This window comes from Chiloscyllium punctatum, chromosome 40 (genome assembly GCF_047496795.1).
Source record: "Chiloscyllium punctatum isolate Juve2018m chromosome 40, sChiPun1.3, whole genome shotgun sequence".
NCBI classification, from domain to species: Eukaryota; Metazoa; Chordata; class Chondrichthyes; order Orectolobiformes; family Hemiscylliidae; genus Chiloscyllium; species Chiloscyllium punctatum.
In genome coordinates this window covers 3,567,930-3,589,815 of record NC_092778.1, presented here as the reverse complement: position 1 = coordinate 3,589,815, position 21,886 = coordinate 3,567,930, and the positions used below count along the sequence as shown (strand labels likewise).

Genomic DNA, 21,886 nt, shown 5'->3' with positions numbered 1-21,886 from the left:
TTCGAACTATGGTGATACAGGTAACATAGGAGACCACTCGAGATGCAGCGGTCAATGGTTTAACACCTCCTTCAAAAAAACTCCCATAGTACCGTAATATGTCAGTCTAGACAAATAGTAAAGTCACTGAATTGACAGTTGCCAACAATCTTCGGACTCACGGAATACTAAAGCATACGTTGGAATAGTCCTAGGAAGGAAAGAGAGAGTTACTTTCCAATGTGATAAAGTTTGCTTATGTACTTTTTTTCTGTTTCAGGGAGAGGACGGACTTTCAATTGTTACATATGAATCTGATATAGAAAAGGTAAGATACCTAAGATATAATTGTGCAGTCAGAGCTGCCCTTTTGTTCACTTTGATTGACAGAGCGCTAGTACGCTCTTCTTACCATGCTTCAACCGATATTGACACACTGTTTGAAATCTCCTATCAACATTGACAAACTCCTGGAGATCATCAGCAAATATTGACATGCTCCCAGGGATTACCAACAAATGTTAGCACCATCATGGGGATCACCTGTAAATATTGACACAACTCTCCTCTCCTGTCCCTCCACCCAGCAACTACTGACAAACTCAAGAACTCCTTTTAAAAAGCACTGTCGGTTCCAAAATGGAAAATAATTTCCATTATTACAAAAAAATTTATGGTATTGAATAATTAATGTTGTGTTAGTAAGTCAACAAATACAAAAGAAAATATCAAATGCAGGATTCTGAAAATAGTGTGCTAATGGTATTACCAGACCTCAGGATCATAATTCAGACATTCAAAGTTGAATGTCTTTGTTTTAATATGACCAGCAGCAGATGGTGATACCTTCATGGTGTTATCGCTGGCTTGTTAATCCAGAGGCCCAGATAATGTTCTGAAGTGCTGGGTTTGAATTGCACCATGGCAGATGGTGGAATTTGAATTCAATAAAAATCTGGAATTAAGAGTCCAAAATGACCATGAAACCATTGTTGATTGTAGGAAAACCCTATCTGATTCACTAATGTCCTTTAAGGAAGGAAACTGCCATCCTCACTTCTTACCAGGTCTGGCCTACGTGTGAGCTGAAAATGTGTTGCTGGAAAAGCGCAGCAGGTCACGCAGCATCCAAGGAGCAGGAGAATCTACGTTTCAGGCATGAGCCCTTCTTCAGGAAGCCTACATGTGACTCCAGATTCCCAGCAATAAGGTTGACTCTTAACTACCCTTTGGGCAATTAGGGATGGGCAATAAATTCTGGCTGAGGCAGCAACACCTTTATCCTGTGAATGAATTTATAAAAAGATGATCATTACTGAAAATATGTAGAAAAGCTCTGCTAATCTGACTAATTTTAAATGTATCACAGCTACTAGAGAATCATCTGAAACTATCAATAACCTCAAGGGTACTAAACAGAATTTTTAAGAAAGGAAACAAAGATAAACCTCTATTAAAATAAATGGTCTTCATGACCTCAGGTAATCATAGCAATTTACAACCAGTTTAGAAATTTTTGAACTATCATCACTGTTGTACTAGAGGAAATATGGCAATCAATTTGAATACAGAAAGATCTAATAAACAGCAGTGAGCTAATAACTCGATAATGAACTTGAAATTAATATCAAAGCTAGAGACAGCACCGAAAAACTGAATGCTCTTATTATAGACTCATATGTCATTGGAGATTGCTATTCAGCCCATTGTGACTGAGTTAACGTTTTGAAACTGCTAAGAAGATTAGTCTTACAGCTGACTTCCTATACAATACTGAATTCAAATAGCTCTGTAACGTCTAGCATTGGTGAACAGTGCAGAAACCAAAATGGCAACTGGAGTGAACAAGGGCCGATGCAAATGTTGGGGGACCAGAGCATGCTGCATCTTCAGCCACTTCTGGTGCAGCCCACACAGTATCACATGCTGAAAAGAGCATTCAATTGCTTGTGCCTTGCATATGGCTGAAGCCTTTTAATGGTCACAGTCATGATGTTTATCATTTCCAACAGCTGATTTTACACTGATAATGCAAACTTGGACTGTACAAGTCTATTGAATGTATTTACTTTTTATTAGGATTATTTGAAATCTCAGATAGCAACATTGGTTGAGGTGTTTTTGACTTGCTTCTACTCATGTTGAGTTTGTAGAAGACAACATTGACATGTTTTCTTTCCTCAAATATTTCCAAGCTTGCTGATTATTTTTAGCATTCTCTATTTTTATTTGTGGAAGCGCTGTGTTGTGTGTTTGGAGGTTTTCTTTTTGAAAACTGGTGCTTAAAATCTGTAAGGACACAGGAGTTGCTGATTCATACATTGGCTTGTGGTTGTAGTTCCTCTTAGATTTCAACATGACCTTAGAATTGAAAAGAGCCCAGAAAGAGTACCTCAGCAAAGAGGTAGAGACAATAGTGCTTTATACACAATTATATAGAAGACAGTATCTAGAACAGCGCTATGGATCTGAATTTCACATCCACTATTTGGTCATATCTCATTATCCATTAAGGATATTCTCGCTACACTTGAGCCTGGAGCAATGTTTTGGTTGACTCCAGTTCATTAAGAGGTGGACCCAAAACATTAACTCTGTTTTCTCTCCACAAATGCTGCCAGACCTGCTGACATTTTCCAGCAATTTTGTTTTTGAGCTTGTTTATGAATTTTCCGTCTATGTTAAACTTAGTTTGTAACAGGGAAATCTTAAATTGGGAAACCTTGTCTCGTGATTCTTTGTTGGGTGCTGATAAATTACCCTCTTCTTTAAAAAGTGATTGGTCTCCATAGGGTTTTAACTTTACACTCACTCCGAGGTGTAAAGTGACTAACCAAATGGGATATTTTGAGTTCCAATAGCGTAAAAATGTAAAGGGAAATTGGGTGAGGGATTTGAAAATGAATTCATTTACTTTAATAAGTGTGCAAAGTCATTACGATTTCTTCAGCATTGCTGCTAGGTCCTCTGGGCCAGACACCATTGTTCTCATTGTTCTCACTTGCTATCTGGTCCTCCATATTTCTTGTTCAGACTTACACCAAAGCAGACTTCATTTTAAGAGCTGGAGGCTAACTGGAGCATTGCTTATCCCATGCATGTTCTTAAGCCCCCTGTTAAACATGCAATCAATAACACAGCTTGGATTGGATTGCATGCTACTATAGTTAAAATGACAAGATAGCACCAAATTTGCATACACTACCTGACCTCACATCACACCAGACCCTTGCCATCTTTGAACAATATTATTATTTTATCTAAAAGGCAGTACCTAAAATGGTAAGATGCTGCAGTGCTAGTCTGGAGTTTGTCTACAAGTTTCACCTCTCAACAGTGCAATTCGAAGGCCACAAAGCCACAGCTATTGACAAAGTGAAATTTATAAAGGTTGATTTACTGATCTACTTTTTTTTACATATAGAAACCCAAGAAGAAGAAATCAAATAAGCCACCCAAATCCCCAAGTGAGTAGTACTAATTCAAATTCACAGTGCAACTGTTTTCCATCTAATGTTTCCCCTCCTGAAGCCATTACATTACATCTGGATTATATGTGGGATAATATATAGAAGCACGACCAGGAGGATTTTTTGAACAGTACCTGGATAGTTCAGTGAGAAAGGGGGCCATACTGGATGTAGTATTGGGAAATGAGCCCAAGTAGATGATCAACATTTCAGTGGGTGAGCATTTTGATGATAGTGGCCATAATTCCATTAGTTTTTGGATACTTATTGATAAGGACAAGAATGGATCTTGAATGAAGGTGTTAAATTAAGGGAAGGCCAACTTTTAACTGAATTAGGCAAGAATTGGAGAATATGAACTGGGGGCAGCTGTTTGAGGATAAACTAACATCAGACATGTGGGAGTTTTTTAAAGAGCTGTTGATTACAGTGCAAGACAGGCATGTTCCTGTGAAAATGAAGGACAAGAATGGTAAGATTCAGGAACCTTGGATGATGGAAAATTATCAGCTTAGTCAAAAAAAAGGAAGCATACCCAATATCTAGGCAACTAAAAACAGATGAAGTCCTTGAAGAATATAGAGAAAGTAGGAAGGAGCTCAAACCGGGAGTTAGGAGGGCTAAAATGTCCTTGGCCAGCAGAGTTAAGGAGAATCCCAAGGCATTTTATAGATATATTAGGAGCAAGAAGGTAGCTAGGGAAAGAGTAGGCCCACTCAAGGATAAAGGAGGGAGGTTATGTGTGAAGCCAGATGAAATGGTGAGATTCTTAATGAGCTGTACTTTTAATCAGTCTTCATCAAAGAGAGGGATGTTGAAGTTAGGGAAAGGTGTGTGAATACACTTGGGCAGGTCAACATAATGAAGTATGTGTACTTCATTAGGTACACAAGAACCCAAGGCCAGCTGTGATCTATCTGAGGATATTGTGGGAGGCAAGGGAGGAAATACAGGTAGTTCTGAGATAAAGCGTGTTTCGGCAGCTTGATTTGGCTAGAAGGTCACTGAAGAATTAGAGAACGGTATTTTCAAGAATGCTTGCCTCCATTGTCAATAGCGTGATTCCATTGGGGACTGGTTTGTGTGCTTCATTCTGCGCATGCGCCAAAACCTCCATGCGTTTTGCACATACACCAATGTCCATGCCGTTCTGCGCATGTGCCATGTCCATGCCATTCTGCCCAAGCACAAGTCTGTGCCGGTTTTCATGCCGATCTGCACATGTGCCGATATCAGTGCCAAAGTTTTCATACCATTCTGCACATGTTCAATGTCAGCATCAGTCTATGTGCCATTTTGCACATGTGCCAATGTCAGCTGCCCACAGAGCACCTTTTTGTGAGAAGTACTGTACACAGAGCAGCTTTCTTACTTTGTGTTAAATTTACTTTTGTTTTGTTAATAAATGCTGTGACTTAGACTTTTGGGTGATTTTTGAGCAATCATGAGTGATATTTTTTGCTGGTCTGCCCCAACCCCACTTTTCCCATCGGCCCCATTATTTCTATTAAGCGAGGTTTTGCCTGAAAGCAACTACAGTGTTATCGGAGAACCACTTGGAGTAGGGCATTAACAGATATCTTTGCATCCTCTTTGGCCTCAGGTAAGGTTCCAGAGAACTAGGGAATGGCCAGTGTTGTTCCTTTGTTTAAGAAGGGCATCAAAGATAATCCAGGTAATTACAGGCCAGTGAGTCAGTGGTGCAGGACCTGTTGGAGAAGATACTGAGAAACAGGATTTAATTACATTTGAAAGCAAATGAACATGTGTGAGGAAAGTCATTTCTCATCAACTTGGTTGAGTTTTTTTGAGGATGTGACAAGATTGATTGATGAGGGAAGGGCAGTGAATGTTGTCTAGGTGGACTTTAGTAAAGCATTTGATAAAGTACTTCATAGCAGGCTGGTACAAAAGGTAGAGTCTTATGGGATACAGGGTGCACTGGCTAGATGGGTACAGAACAGGCTTTGTCGTGGAAGATAGAGAGTAGCAGTGGAAGGATGCTTTTCAGAATGAAGATCAGTAACTAGTGGTGTTCTGCAGGGATTATTACGAGGACCTTTTGTTGTTTGTAATACATATAAATGATCTAGAGGAAATGCAAGTGATCTGATTAATAATTTTACAGATGACACCAAAATTGGTAGAGTTGCAGATAGTGAGGATTGTCGAAGGGTACAGCAAAATATAGATTGATTGCAGATTTGGGCAGAGAAATAGCAGATGGAGTTTAATCCAGACAAATAGGAGATGATTCATTTTGGAAGATGAAATTCAGGTGCGAATTATACAATAAACCTTTAGTAGCATTGATGTACACATGGATCTGCGCATACAGATCCCTGAGAGGAGGGAGGTTATGTGTGGAGCTAGATGAAATTGTGAGATTCTTAATGAGCTGTACTTTTCATCAGTATTCACCAAAGAGAGGGATGTTGAGGTTAGGGAAAGGTGTGTGAATACTCTTGGGCAGGTCAATATAATGAAGGAGGAAGTGTTGAATGTCTTGAAATTTATTAGGTACACAAGTACCCAGGGCCAGCTGTGATCTGGCCACAGATCCCATGAAAGTACCAACACAGGTGAATAAGGTGGTCAAGAGGCATACAGCATGCTTGCCTTCATCTGCTGGGGCATTGAATATAAAAGTTGGCAAGTTATGTTACAACTGTACAAAACTTTAGTTCAGCCACATTTGGAATATTACATGTAGTTCTGGTTGCCACTGTTTCAGATGGATGTGAATGTTTTGGAAACTATGTAGAGAAGGTTTAACAGAATGTTGCCTGGTCTGGAGGGTCTTAGTTATGAAGAGAGATTGGAGAAACTCAAATTGTTTTCACTGGAAAGACAGAGGCTGAGCAGTGACCTGATCATGGATTACAAAATTGTGAGAGGCATACATGGGGTGTATCGTCAGAGGCTTTTTCTCAGGGTGGAAAGATCAACTACAAGAGGGCACAGATTCAAGATGAGTAGGGAAAGTTTAGGGGAGAAGTGCAGGAAAAGAATTTCACACAGAAGGTGGTGGGTGCCTGGAACGCTCTGCCAGTGGAGGTGGTGAAAGCAAGCATGTTAGCAATATTTAAGGTGTATCTTGATAGACATGTGAACAGAGGGATTGAAACCATGTATGGGCAATGAGTAGTTTTTTGGACCAGACTAAATCCCCTGAAAATATATTAAGAGGACAACCTGGAGGACAATCCCCTAACCTTTTCTTATTTTAAAGGTAAGTATAAGGTATTGCATTCCAGATGAACTTGATTAGTCAAACTGCTCGATTTTAAACAAAACACACTTTATTTTTACACTACAGTTAAAATACAGACAGAATAAAAACAAAAGAATTGTTTTAACTGTAATTATCAAAATTCTAATATATATAAATGACTAATTAACTGTTCCAATATAGTAACATCCCATAAACACACAATTGGCAATGGCAAATTCAGTGTCTCACATGTAATTCTAGCAGCAGTAAGAGAACCTCAACTTTTAGCTGTGATAGAGATAGGAATAAAAGCTTCCACAATTAGGCTTTAAGACTGCAGAAAAAAGAACTAAAATCCTGATTCTGTGGAAGCTTGACCCCACCTATTCAGACTGCTTCTATTGTTCCAACTTTTAATAAAGCCCAAAGCCCCTCAAGCAGCATATCTTATTGTCTTTGAGCATACCACTTGGTAAGTCTGTCTCAACGTTTCTTCATTAAAAAACACCAGGACAAAATTCACCTCTTAAAGCCATAATATTGTCACAGTAGTGGGTCTACATAAGCATTAGGAATTGGCACAAACTTGGTGGGCCAAAGGCCCTGTTCCTGTGCTGTATTGCACTGTATATTTTATTGTAATTTTAACCTGAGGGAAAAACCATTGGGATCAGGTCACACACAGTTCTCTCTGTTGATGGCAGTGAAGACTAAAATTAGGCTGTTAAACTTGTCAAATCTATGGGTGAGTCTAGGCAGTAATGAGTGTGAAGGATCTTGGATATGAGTCCTGTGTAAAGTACCCCTTTACTGGTTTCCCTGTTTGTGGGTTTGCTTGGATTCTGTGTCAAATGCAATATGAACGGCATTTGGTAAGAATGGCCATAAACCTACTTAATGAGGTAAAAACCCATGATGTTGGTGTACTGTATTCACATAGATATAGGATTGGCTAACTAATTGAAGACGGAGAGTTGGGATCTGGGCATTTTCAGGATAGTGGCCTAAACCGTTGGAGCACTACAGGGATCAGTGATGGGGCCACAATTATTTACAGTATTTATTAAAGATTTGGATGTCTGAAGTGAATGTACTATGTCAAGTTTGCAGATGACACAAAATTAGGTGAGAATTTAGGTAGTGAGAGTAATACAAAGAATCTACAGAGGGATATAGACAAATTAAGTGAGCTAGCAAAACTCAGCAAGTGAAATATGATGTGGGAAAACGTGACCTTATGCATTTTGGCGGGAAGAAGATAAGAGCTTAATATTTGGGAAAAGACTACAGAAAGCTGCAGAGGCACTTTGGAATACTAGTGTATAATCATAAGCATCTACCATTCAAGTTGAGCAGGTAATCAGGAAAGCAAATGGAATGTTGGCTTTTATTTCAAGGAGAATGGAGTATGAAAATAGGGAGGTATTGCTAATATTATCAAATCACAGTTGAAATACCATGAACAGTTCTGGTCCTCTCATCTTAAGAAAGGCATACTAGCATTGGCAGCAGTTCAGAGAAAGTCCACTGAGTTCATTCTGGAAGTGGAAGGATTTCCTTATGAGAGAGGTTGAGTAAGTTGGGTATGTGCTTGTTGGAATTTAGGGAATGAGAGAAGACCTTATTGAAATGTGTCAGATTTTTAGAATTGATTTAGAAAGTTTATTTCCCCTTGTGGGACAGTCTAGGTCCAGAGTAAGGGGTCACCCATTTAAGACAGAGATGAGGTGGAATATCTTCTCTCAGCATGGTGAATCTATGGAATTCTTTTCAACAGAGGGCTGCTGAGGCTTGGTTGTTAAGCGTGTTCAAGAATTGAGTTGGATAGATTTTTAATCGGTAAGGGAATCAAGGTTTATGGGGAAAAGACAAAGTGGAGTTGAGGATCATCAGGTCAGGTATGATCTTGCAGAATGGTGAAGCGGGCTCAGTAGACCAAATGGCCTATTTCTATTCCTGCATCTTCAAGACTTGGCAATGATATACTGCTTTCCATTACTTCAGGCATCCCAATATGCTTTACAATCAATTAAGTACTTACAGAATTTAGTCATTGCTATAGTGCAAGTCACAGATGAGAGAGTTCAAATGGGAGAATAAGATTGATTGGAAAGTCAGTGTAGCCTCCCTCTGTCCTGTTATGACTCTAAATGCATCAACCAATTTACTGGCAGAAAATTCATACAATGTGCAAATAATCAGATAACCTGTTTTTACTTGCATTGATTGAGAGAACAGAGTATTTGAAAACTCCTTGCTGTACTCTGAATGCTGTCATAATCTGTTAATCCATCAAATAGGACAGATGGTGCCTTAGGAGAAGTGATTGCTGAGCCTTTTTGCTGAGATATTTGTATCATCGATAGTCACAGGTGAGGTGCCGGAAGACTAGAGGTTGGCAAATGTGGTGCCACTGTTTAAGAAAGGCGGTAAAGACAAGCCAGGGAACTATAGACCAGTGAGCCTGACCTTAGTGGTGGGATTTGAAAAGGCAAGGGCTGATTAGGGATAGTCAACATGGCTTTGTGCGTGGGAAATCATGTCTCACAAACTTGATTGAGTTTTTTGAAGAAGTAACAAAGAAGATTGATGAGGGCAGAGCAGTAGATGTGATCTATATGGACTTCAGTAAGGTGTTCGACAAGACTGATTAGCAAGGTTAGATGTCATGGAATACAGGGAGAACTAGCCATTTGGATACAGAACTGGCTCAAAGGTAGAAGACAGAGGGTGGTGGTGGAGGGTTGTTTTTCAGACTGGAGGCCTGTGACCAGTGGAGTGCCACAGATTCAGAAAAGATTTACAAGGATGTTGCCAGGATTGGAGGATTTGAGCTACAGGGAGAGGCTGAACAGGCTGGGGCTGTTTTCCCTGGAGCTTTGGAGGCTGAGGGGTGACCTTATAGAGGTTTACAAAATTATGAGAGGCATGGATAGGATAAATAGACAAAGTCTTTTCCCTGGGGTTGGGGAGTCCAGAACTAGAGGACATAGGTTTAAGGCGAGAGGGGAAAGATATAAAAAAGACCTAAGGGGCAACTTTTTCATGCAGTGGGTGGTGCGTGTATGGAATGAGCTGCCAGAGGATGTGGTGGAGGCTGGTAAAATTGCAACATTTAAGAGGCATTTGGATGGGTATATGAATAGGAAGGGTTTGGAGGGATATGCTGGCAGGTGGGACTAGATTGGGTTGGGATATCTGGTCGGCATGGACAGGTTAGACCGAAGGGTCTGTTTCCATGCTGTACATCTCTATGACTCTAGTATAACTGAGCATCCAAAAGATGCCATCTCCAAGAGAGCAGCATTTTCTCACTATTTCAGTGAACTAACAGCCTGGATTGTGTGCCCAATTCTTCGGAGGGAGAGATTAGATTAGATTACTTACAGTGTGGAAACAGGCCCTTCGGCCCAACAAGTCCACACCGACCCGCCGAAGCGCAACCCACCCGTACACCTACATTTACCCCTTAGCTAACACTATGGGCAATTTAGCATGGCCAATTCACCTGACCTGCACATTTTTGGACTGTGGGAGGAAACCGGAGCACCCGGAGGAGACACAGGGAGAATGTGCAAACTCCACACAGACAGTCACCTGAGGCGGGAATTGAACCCAGGTCTCTGGCGCTGTGAGGCAGCAGTGCTAACCACTGTACCACTGTGCCACCGTGCCACCCACAAAGAGAGTTGACCCCTCAAACATTTGCATCAGAAGTAAAAGTAGTATCACTGAACCACAGCTGACATTTGAAGGCAGAAAAGCCACAAACAGGGTCTTAGAGTCGTAGAGATGTATGCTGTTGCAAGTACTGCTGTCCAAGGTATCTTTGAAATCCTGCTTACTGACTTTATCTCACACTTCATTCTTCCTACAGAATCCCCGTATCTCTCAAACACATACTTGCATCCAAAGAAGGCAGCTGTATGGAGGTCATTAAAGGGTACAGGGACTATGCACATAGAAAACCCATCAGCCAAGGTGCCGAGAGAGATGTGGGTGGCATCACTTAAACAGGGTGCCGGTAAGTGACAGCCATATAGGTCATCCAATTTCCTCCCCTTCTCTTCCCTCTCAAGCTCTCCCCTCTTCTCTTTTCTCTCCTATCCCTCCCTTCTCCCAACAGACTTAACCATCCCTCCCCCTCTAATCATTTTCACATTCCATTTTTGCTTTTCTCCTTTTCACTTCCCTCCTTTCCGTTCACCATTCCTCCCCTCCATTATCCCCCTCTCCCATGTTGGTTCCATGTTGAAGGACAATAGCCACTTCAGACTTGTCAGTTTGAATGGTGGAGGCCTCACATTTGAATCTGACCCTAACTTTGCTTACATTTCTATATCTGAGTTCAGTTCTGCAGATTTGAAAGTTAAAGGAATTGATGGAAGAGCACCACCAGCAATGCGGCCTATAGCTTCATTTGATCGCAGACAAGTAACCTAACCCGGCCCAGTCTGTGTGTGCTTATGCATATATGTACCTACGGATTCATATATGCGTATACATAGCTTTTTGATATGTTAGCATGTTTGAGTATAAGGGTGTTGTGATTCTCATTGTTATCACATTGCTATAACAGTTGTTCCCTCAGCTCTGTCCCAGTCACTGAAGACTGAGTATAACTCTGGATACAGTCGGAACTCGAGCTACACAAGTACACCGGAATATCTGAAAGATGCTCTTGGTATGAAAAAGCCAAAGCATTCCCGATCAGCCAGTAATGGTGGGTATTCTTTATAAACATCTTCCCCTTTTAAAAATAGACTCAAAATAAGAAATTGGCCTTCTTAGTGGCCCAATGTTGGGTTTCAAGAAGATTTTCAAGGGTTTTTTAGCCTGTTGCTCTCCACTTTCCAAAATCAATATCTAAGTAACAACAGTCAAGGCCACAATATGCTTCAGGATAACAGGCCATGAAGTTCCTTTTCATGATCATTTTGGGTGGCACGGTGGCACAGTGGTTAGCAGTGCTGCCTCACAGTGCCAGAGACCTGGATTCAATTCCCGCCTCAGGCAACTAACTGTGTGGAGCTTGCACGTTCTCCCCGTGTCTGCGTGGGTTTCCTCTGGGTGCTCCGGTTTCCTCCCACAGTCTAAAGACGTGCAGGTCAGGTAAATTGGCCATGCTAAATTGCCCATAGTGTTAGGTAAAGGGTATGGGTGGGTTGCGCTTCGGCGGGTCGGTGTGGACTTGTTGGGCCGAAGAGCCTGTTTCCACACTGTAAGTAATCTAATCTAATCTAATCCTTGCAAAACTATTTAACAATCTCTATATCACTACATCAGCTGTTTCTTGAATGATACTACCAAACCTTACACTCACCAGATTGTCTGAGACCTGATGTACAATCACAGATGTGCTTCAGGACCACATGGAAGTTCTGATGTATAAATTTGTATGAAATTGCCCAGCAAATTTAAGCTAAATTTATGGTGGAGAATTGTACTGGTCCCTAAGATCCCCCAGTCAGTTCTGATGTACTTTCCTGGAATATTACCTAGGAACATAGACAGAGAAAACCTGGCCTAACTCCTGGGTAACAATACAACTGTGCCCTAATCACACCCAATGATCCCAAACACTTGATTCCAAGCATGACCCAGTTATAAATCTGACCACCCAGCTATCCTCCTGAACCCACAAATACCCCCAATAACCCAATCTGATCAGTCCCAATCACCCTACCTCCAATTGAATCTGACTTCCACTCAATCTACCTACCCAGGAGTATCAGACATCCTGTCACTCTGACAGCTGGCTAGGAGGGAGCTGAATCAGTGTAAATAAAAGGTCACTTGGTGACAGGATATCGGCCTCTGGAGTTATTTTAATGGTACCGAGATAAAACTATGCTCCTAAAGAAATTCATACACAACAGTCATTTTTGAGTTGGGTAAGCATTTATGGCATCATGCCAAGAGAAGCTTGACTAGTTCCATCCTGCTGTTGAAGACTGGGCCCAGCGTGTGCAAAGAATGTGTTATTTTTTCCAGGCAACTGACACTGGGGCATATGAAGAGCCACTTTTTCAGTTATTGGGAGCCTAACTTTCCCTGAGGCATGAGATATTAAAACCTTTCAAGAGTTGACTAATTTCATTAAAGAATATTACGACTCCAAGCCTCCTCTAATTCTGAGATGCTATTGGTTTGACCGAGTAATTCGAGAACTGGAGAATCCATATTGTGGATGTGGATATTGTGGCTGTTAACCTGGTCCAGTCAGGGAGCCCTGATTGACAGATAGGAGCAGGACTGTTAAAGGCTGACTTTGTGACAGAACATCAGCCTCTATAGAGCTATAGAGTCTTACAGCATGGAAACAGTCCAGTCAGTCCATGCAAACCATAATCCCAAACTAAACCAGTTCCACCTACCTTCCAAATCCTTCCTATTTGTGAACAAAAGAAAAGAAAGAGCAGGACAGTTGGAATTTGAGGTTTGTCCTCACTTCCCTGAAAACTGGTTTGACGGTAGGGTTTGGGGCCTGGCTTTGCTGTTCATCTCCCTTATAAAATTGCTGTTTCTCTGTATACAGCTGTTAATGTTAATTGTTTTGTAAATGGTGAATTGTTTGATTTTTTAAAAAAAGCAGGACTGTCAGGGGCGGCACGGTGACCCAGTGGTTAGCACTGCTGCTTCACAGTGCCATGGACCTGGGTTCGATTGCAGAATTAGGCGATTGTCTGTGCGGAGTTTACACATTCTCTCTGTCTGCGTGGGATTCCTCCAGCTGCTATAGTTTCCTCACACAGTCCAAAGATTTGGAGGTTAGGTGAATTGGCAATGCTAAATTGCCCATAGTATAAGTTATTAGTCAGGGGTAAATGTCGGGGAATGGGTCTGGATGGGTTAACCTTTGGAGGGTTGGTGTGGATGTGTTTATAGAAAGTGCAGGAGTGTCAGACATCCTGCTCATTCTCAGAGTTGGCTCTGAGTAGGCTGGATCAGTATAAAGGACTCTCCACATGTAAATAAATGGTGACTTGGTGTTGGGATACAGGCTTATGTGAAGTTACATTCATCCACTCACTCATTCACTAACATTCAACGTAGACTTTTTAGTATGGCATACAATTGCAAGTGCCATCAGAATGTGCATGTCTGGATTCTGCTCCACTCCATCACACATCCCAAATTCTGCTGTGTTTAGGTTTCCAGTGGATGCTATGGAAGACCCGGTAAATAATGCTATGTCTCAAAAGATTCAGGCCTTAATTTTCACTTTTCTATATTACTCTGAAATCTTTTCCTTGACCTTGATATTCCCCATTTAATGTTTGAAAAATCCCTGTAACTCTGTTCAATAGTAACCATTCATTACAATTTCTGTTAACTCTGTCTCTCTTTTTGTTCTGTCTTTTCCCCTCATTTTATTTTCTTATTGTTTCATTCTCTTGTCCTTCTCTTCTTTTTCTCTGTCTTGCATTTTTCTCTGACCTCTCTCTCCTCACTGTGATTCCTCTTTCCTTTGCACTGTAGGTTATGTCCCTGGCACTCCTGACTACAAGGAGAAAGAGGACATGTACGATGAGATCATTGAACTAAAGAAGGTGAGTGCTACCCTAATGGGGACCAGAGGTTACTCAGCAATTTACAGTTGATGGAGTTCCTGTAACCAACAAGTCTGAACAAGGGCATTGAGCACTTTTATGTGGCAGCTCAGCCACTGGACACTATAGCAAGAATAGAAACCTGGAAGGTCTTCTGCATGGATGCTGTGTAATTGCCGATGCTACCAGCAATAGTAAACCTAAATGACGTCTTGAGCAGTGCTGAATGCCATGTGGCTTCAAGTATTCATTGATCACAAACAGAACTTCTTGCCCACTTATATAGGCTAATAACATGGCTCAGTGGTTTGCACTGCTGCCTCACAGCACCAAGGTCCCAGATTCGATTCCAGTCTCGGGCGACTGCCTGTGTGGAGTTTGCACATTCTCCCCATGTCTGCATGGGTTTCCTCCAGGTGCTCCGGTTTCCTCCCACAGTCCAAACATGTGCAGGTCAGGTGAATTGGCCATCCTAAATTGCCCATGGATTAGGTGCATTAGTCAGAGGGAAATGGGTCTGTGTGGGTTACTCTTTGGAGGGTCGGTGTGGATTTGTTGGACCAAAGGGCCTGTTTCCACATTGTAGGGAATCTAATAATAATGTGTTTGTTTGCTTTGATGTGAGTTAAAATATTCAAGGAAAGATTAACACATATACAGTGCCTTTCACAACCTTAGGACATCCTAAAGTGCTTCATAGTGATTAAATTACTTTTGAACTTTACTCTCAATTTTAATGTAGAGGAAATACTAATCAATTTGTTCACATCATTGCCCCACAAATAGATAATCTGGTTCAGTGATGTTGAGTGAGAGATAAATATTTACCAAGACATTCAAGAGAATTTCAGCTCTTCTTTGACAAAGTACTACAAAATATTCTGCATCCAACTGAAGAGACAGACAGCTCTGTGTTTATATGTCACTAAAATCCTAAAGAAATACACTATACAGCTAAGAGTCAATTGTAAGAGAATGCAGGGTCTCTCTTGGATTCTGAATCACACTTAGAATACAATAGGGATGAGTGACAATCCCCAGGAAAATGTTAAAACAATTTTTATCGAATATAACAATAATAGAATGATTATAAATTGTTTAGTTTATAATATCAGTGATCACGTACGTAAAAAGAAGAAGAAAAAGGAACTTTATTGAAAGGAAGGAGAGCACTTAGATGTATCAGAAGGAAGGAGGAAATGCAACTTTATTATAGAGCAGACATTAACCCCAAATTAGTATACCCATGATCCAAAATGGTAAAGTAACCCAAATTAATAATGTCTCTAAAATGGTAAAAACGACCATCTATATACAACTCTTCAAATAGTTTTACGGGGGAATGATTAGTCACTCCCTTGATGTCCTTTCCCTCTGAAGTGTTAGCAGTCGCCTGTTTGCCACTAAGCTGCAGGAGCAAATTCAGAAAGCATTATCCTTTAAGCCAAATTTCTTGCTACATTCTAGTCTCTTGAGTTATCCATCCCATAGTTTTTCAAACCAAAATATCTTAACAAAGCCCATGGGCTTAGCAAAATCTACCTACTTTGTAAAGCTATGTTTGTTGACCCATCCTTGATGATGTCTGTCAAATATATACTATCCATTGATTGAACTCCATTCCATTGACCACCTGATGTAAGGCCATCCATTCTTTTCATGTGTAGTCTCAGGAAGTCATTGGAATCCACAAATTAAGAAAAATTCCTCTTCTTAAGCAATGGAATATTACTTGGCAACAAGTCGCTAAGGGCACAGGAGCATATAGCCAAAACACAGCTGGTTAGCCTTGGAAACAGGGCCAAAATTCATAGCTAGAAAACACTGCTACCAATCACATATGTGAGTAGTCTTGACTCCAGCAAAATACTATCACGCTTGGATGAAATCAAAGTTTTAAAATTTAGAATTCAGTTCAGGTTTATTTAAATATCAAAGCTGAAATGAGATATAAATGAGACATGAAACTGCAAAGAATTAGTGATTTCAGCTGTGAGCTGACAACTGCCACTCAATATATGGAACTTCTGCAAAGAATTATATCTTACCAAACAGTCCTGAGGAATTACATCCACTGAACAGACTACAGCAGTCTAAGAAGTCATTTTACTACTATCTTCTCAATGCATCTTGGGTAATAAATGCCATCCTTGCCAGGGATGCCTATATTCCAAAGAATTAATATTTTAAAAAACATGAGAAATGAATCTCTACCTCTTCAATTCTGCCCCTGAGATTCATTATCCCACTTGAAATTGCAGGATTTGGAGTGGGGAATTGAGGATACCTGAAGAATGTCACCTCTAAGGGTGGAATTCATTTACAGTGTGACAAATATACATAGGCAGATTTTGTGACTGTCTTAAACCTACGGCCTTCTGTCTCCAATATGAAAGTGCTATCCCCGATCCATGATTGATACTGTACAACTTCAATAACACGAATCAAAAAACCTGTGTTGCAGTAGCAGTGTTCTTCCCCCTGGACTGAGAGGCTCCGGTTCAAGTTCCACCTGCTCCAGTAACAACACCTTTTGAATTGGTTGATTAGAAAAGTATATTAGCTTAAAAGAAAGAAAAACAGCTTTTCTCTCTGTGCCAATATTACCCAATGAACGGTTTGGTGGCAAAGCTGAAAGAGTGAAGGAGGAGAACCACATTGAAGTTCAAAAGTGAAGTTATTACTTGTGATGTAAGCATGTGCAGTACCTGATATATTCCAAATCTTTCAGACAATCCAATACAATCAGTGACTAATTTCCCCCATCATGCTGTGTATCTGCCCAAACCCCCTACTTCCCACAGATGATTCAAACCCAGAAGGCTGAGAATTATATCCTGAAAACAAAGCTGAGACGATCAGAGGAGGAAAACAGCAGAAAAGAGAAACAGATTGACCAGCTGTTGGATCCTTCCAAGGTAAATTAAACACACACTAAAACCAGTGGTCTTATCATATTGTTTGGCATTATATAAACTTAAAGCATACAAACAGGGCATTTAACCAAACTGGTCCCATGCCAGTGTTTCTGCTCCACATAAGCCTTTTCCCCCTCTCTTCATCTAACTTTGTAGCTTTTACTGCTTAAATGTATCAATGCTATTAGCCTCAATCACTGCATGTGGTGGCAAGTTCTCCGTCCTAGCCTTTCTATGAATAAAGACATTTTCTTTGTTTTCCTTATTGGATTTGTTAGTGATGACCTTGTAGTCATAATCCCTAGTTTTGGACTGTTCCTCAAACATCTTAGCCTATCAAAGGTCTTCAGAGCACTTTCAGGACATCTATCTTTTTCTCGAGAAACAAGGCTCAGCCAGTTCACATTCAATCTTTCCTGATGGCTATAAGCTCATTGTGGTTTTTGCACCTTCTCCAGTACCTCTAAATCTTTTTTTATAAAAGGAAATTAGAATAATGCACACATCCCTGAAATAACTCCACAGAGGCCAGTATCCCCATCACCAAATTACCCTTTATTTACACATGGAAAGCCCTTGACACTGATCCAGCTCTCTCAGTGATAGGATGTCTGACACTCCTGTTTTTTTTTCTTTCTTTCCCTCTGACCCTCCTGTTTCTCATTTTTTAACTGATGCAGCTCTCAGCGTGACAGAACCCCCGACACTCCTGTTTTTTTGTGGGTGCAGGTGTACAAATCTTTATTCAATTTCCACCACCAGGAAGAAAAGAAAACACCCAAGTGACCAGTGACAACCAGTGCCCTTCACATCAAAGGGCAATACTGTGTGATCAATCAGTGAAGGGGAGGGCGGGGATTAAATCAAACACTCCTGTTTTGTTTTCTTCCCCACTATACTGCCTAACTGCGGTAGTGCTTATTTTTCCCCCTGCACCCATGTTGTGTGTATGCAGGTGAAAGACACAAGGTGCATGAATCTTTATTCAGTTTCCACCACCAGGAAGAAAGGAAACACCCAAGTGCCAGTTACAAGCAGTGCCCTTCACATCAAAGGGCAATGCTAACACTCCTGTTTTTTTTACTCCTGCTTATTTATTTTTTCTCTGTCTTTTTAACACTACTGGCTTTATTTTTCTTTCTGTATCCTGTCATGAAGGCACCCTTTATTTATACATGGATCTAGCTCCCTCCGAGCCAGCTGTCAGAGTGAACAGGATGTCTGACACTCCTGTTTCTTAAAAAAAAATTATACATTTACATCTGTAAAGGTATTGGTGGAACCTCCTGACACCAAATATGAACATCAAATCTTCCTTCCTGGATGCATTAGCTATTGGGCGTTCCTTTCCTCTGGGCCACCAACGAGCTAATACTGCCTCGATACCATATGGGGAGGCAACGCATGTCAATACCAGATTTCACATGGGATCAGAGTGTGCCAGCACCATCGAGGATGAGAACTGTTTCTTCACTTCCTTAAAAGCAATGGCTTAGCTACATGATAGTCTCCAAGGCTGACCCTTCTTTAAAAGTTGATGCAAAGGTGCCAGATTATTTATGAACTAAAATAACTCCACAATGTAGGCATCCCGTCACAAAGTCACCCCTTTTTTAAATGTGGGAACTCCCTGACACTGATCCAGCTCCCTCAGAGCCAGCTCTGAGTGAACAGGTTGTCTGACATTCCTGTTCTTTTTTTTTGTTTCTTTTTCTTTACCCCCACACTACCACCTAACTGCGCTAGTGCTTATTTTTTCCCCTGCACCCATGTTGTGCGTGTGCAGGTGTGAGACAGTGAAAGACACAAGGTACACAAGTCTTTATTCCGTTTCCACCACCAGGAAGAAAGGAAACATGCAAGTGGCCAGTGACAAGCAGTGCCCTTCACATCAAAGGGCAATGCTAACACTCTTGTTTTTTTTCCTGTTTTTTTTTAACTCCTGTTTATTTTTTTTCCTCTCTTTTTAACACTCCTGTTTTTTTTTTCTGATCCAGCTTCCTCAGAGCCAGCTAGAATGCCTTTTTTTAAATTTTTTAAAACCCCACACTACCGCCTAACTACAGTAGTGCTTATATTTTCCCAGCACCCATGTTGTGTGTGTGCAGGTGTGAACACTCTTGGTTTTTTTTTCCCCCAGCACCCATGGTGTGTGTGTACAAGTGTGGGACACAGTGAAAGACACAAGATGCACGAATCTTTATTCAATTTCCACCACCAGGAAGAAAGGAAACAACACTCTGTTTTTTTTTCTTTAAGCAGTGGCCTTATCTCCTGTTTTTTTTTTAACCCCCACACTACCGCCTAACTGCGGTAGTGCTTACTTTTCCCTAGCACCCATGGTGTGTGTGTGTGTGTAGATGTGAGACACAGTGAGAAACACAAGGTGCACGAATCTTTATTCAATTTCCACCACCAGGAAGATAGGAAAACACCCGAGTGGCCAGTGACAAGCACTGCCCTTCAAACCAAAGGGCAATGCTGTGTGATCAAAACACTCTTGGGTTTCTTTTTTTATCAAAGGGCAATGCTGTGTGGCCACTCCTGTTCTTTTAATTCCTGCTTATCCTTTTTTTTTACCCCCACACTACCGCCTAACTGCGGTAGTGCTTATTTTTCCCCAGCACCCATGGTGTGTGTATGCAGGTGTGAGACACAGTGAAAGACACAAAGTGCACGAATCTTTATTCAATTTCCACCACCAGGAAGATAGGAAAAACACCCAAGTGGCCAGTGACAAGCACTGCCCTTCAAACCACAGGGCAATGCTATGTGATCAAAACAGTGAAGGGGAGGGTAGGGACTAAATCAAAATAGAGTTGGAGGGAGAAATGCACTCCACTCCCTGCGGCGCCCACCTCTCCCTGAACAACTCCAGGGTGTTGGTGGACACCGCGTGCTCCTTCTCCAAGGACACCCGGGCTCTTGGTTTTATCTGTCAGCCAGGGCTCCCTGATTGGACCAGATTAACAGCCTCAATCAAGAAACTCATTCCATGAGGTCCACCTGGCTGACCTCGTTATAATCACTACAATCCATTAGTATGGATTAACTAAACATAATCTCTCTGCTTTCCAATTCTGTCCTTCTAGAAATTAGCTCTGTTGCATCTTTTTAATACTTGACAACTTGCATTGATTTTTCTCGAGTTCTCCTTAACACTGACTTATTGAGCTCACCTTAAAAATATTTTTATAACATTGATTCACAATTTTCATTAAATAATCTCCCACATCAAAGTCAAGTTTCATCTTGCCAAGTGAAGCGGGAATTGAAATCAAGGGTAGTCATTACACCTGGCTAAGCAGACATACCTAATTTGACTTTGAAGTCAGATAGTTCACCCTTATTTTGTATAATACTTTAATCTCTTGTTGTAGCAAAGTTTCTCACCATTTGAGAACCAGCAAAGTGAGTTGGTAGATGTTCAATAGTAAAAAGGTGAAAATTGATATGCTGCAGTGCTATTTCTGTTGTAGAATGTAATTACAGTGTGACATGTTTACATAGGCAGAATCTGCATTGGCGACTATAGTGTGGAGCTTGAAGCCACGTCCTTCTGAAACTGACACAATGGATCAAAGTGCAACGGAGTGCAGTTTTGCAGATGTGCATACAATGAAATCTGAGAAACGAGAAATAAAGGCCACATACTGTACTGCTTCTCACTATAAGGATCTTACTAGTTCATGATAAATATTCCCAAAGAAAGTTTTCATTACAGTGAATAACACCACCATTTCTACTTAGTCTAGAAGCCACCTGTGCATTTTCTTGTTTTACAGAGTTCAGAATATGCCAGGAGTTTGATTGATAAAAAGAATGATACTAGCGAGGTAAGAAATTCTTGAAGTCTGTATTACTTCCTCCCTTTAAGCCCATGTACTTAGCCAATAATTATATTTATATGTCCCATAGGATTGTAAATCTCCTTATAAAACACAAAGTTATCCTCTCATAATTTATTAATTTGTAAACATTTTTAATTCATTCTTGAAATATGAGTACAACTGGAAAGGTTGTTGTTATTGCTAATCCCTATTTACCTTTGCAGAGGTGTGATGAGTTATCTTTTGAATCAGTGTACTGAGTATGATGAAGATGCTTTCACACTTGTGTAAGGTAATGAATACCGGGATTTTGACTCAGCAACAATTAAAAAAAATTGATACAACTCTAGAATCAGATGTTGTGTGACCTGAATGGGAATTGGGAGTTCCTGTGCACCTGTTGTCCTTTAAGTGATACAGATTTAGCCAGTTTGAATATTCACAGCATGAAGAGGCACAGAACAGCAGTCCAAGGTGGATCATCTGTGGTTTCTTTCCTTCTGGTTGTGCTCGTTTCAGAACAATGCTACTAGGAGCAATCTGACCTCTGCCCAACATAATGGGCACTATCCTTTATGCCACATTTATGCCTTAGAGGAGCACACCCCACTGTCCTGTAACTGAATTTGTTCAGCATTTTACCGTTAAATGGAATAGACCTGAATGTGTGTCTTTTTCATGTGTAGAAAATTCAAATCAATCTTGCACATTGTGCTTGTAAGAGTGCTAGAAAATCAGAAAATAATAAGTTAAACAGAATGCATATACAAAGGGATTTAAATTAACTTATATGTGATAACATTAGCCTCTTTATGTTTGCTATTTCTTTTAACATTTTTCATTTTTCTTCATCTTCTGAATACACACACTTTCTCTGGGGTTCATCCTGAGTTGTTTGGTATGTTATTCATTAAATATATGT

At 40.7% G+C, this 21,886-nt stretch overlaps 1 protein-coding gene across 4 annotated transcripts in view; it reads left to right on the top strand.

Annotated features, from left to right (window-relative positions):
* The window catches only part of iqce (IQ motif containing E), a 68,352-nt gene that overhangs the window by 717 nt on the left and 45,749 nt on the right, over positions 1 to 21,886 (top strand). For 2 of the 4 annotated variants that reach the window (XM_072559200.1, XM_072559197.1), the window contains exons 2-8: positions 260 to 307; positions 3,404 to 3,446; positions 10,541 to 10,687; positions 11,243 to 11,386; positions 14,146 to 14,216; positions 17,021 to 17,134; positions 20,920 to 20,970. In XM_072559200.1, the coding sequence (XP_072415301.1) occupies positions 260 to 307; positions 3,404 to 3,446; positions 10,541 to 10,687; positions 11,243 to 11,386; positions 14,146 to 14,216; positions 17,021 to 17,134; positions 20,920 to 20,970 (618 nt within the window). The remainder of the gene's footprint in view (positions 1 to 259; positions 308 to 3,403; positions 3,447 to 10,540; positions 10,688 to 11,242; positions 11,387 to 14,145; positions 14,217 to 17,020; positions 17,135 to 20,919; positions 20,971 to 21,886) is intronic. The other 2 variants (XM_072559198.1, XM_072559201.1) reach the window with 2 other exon arrangements.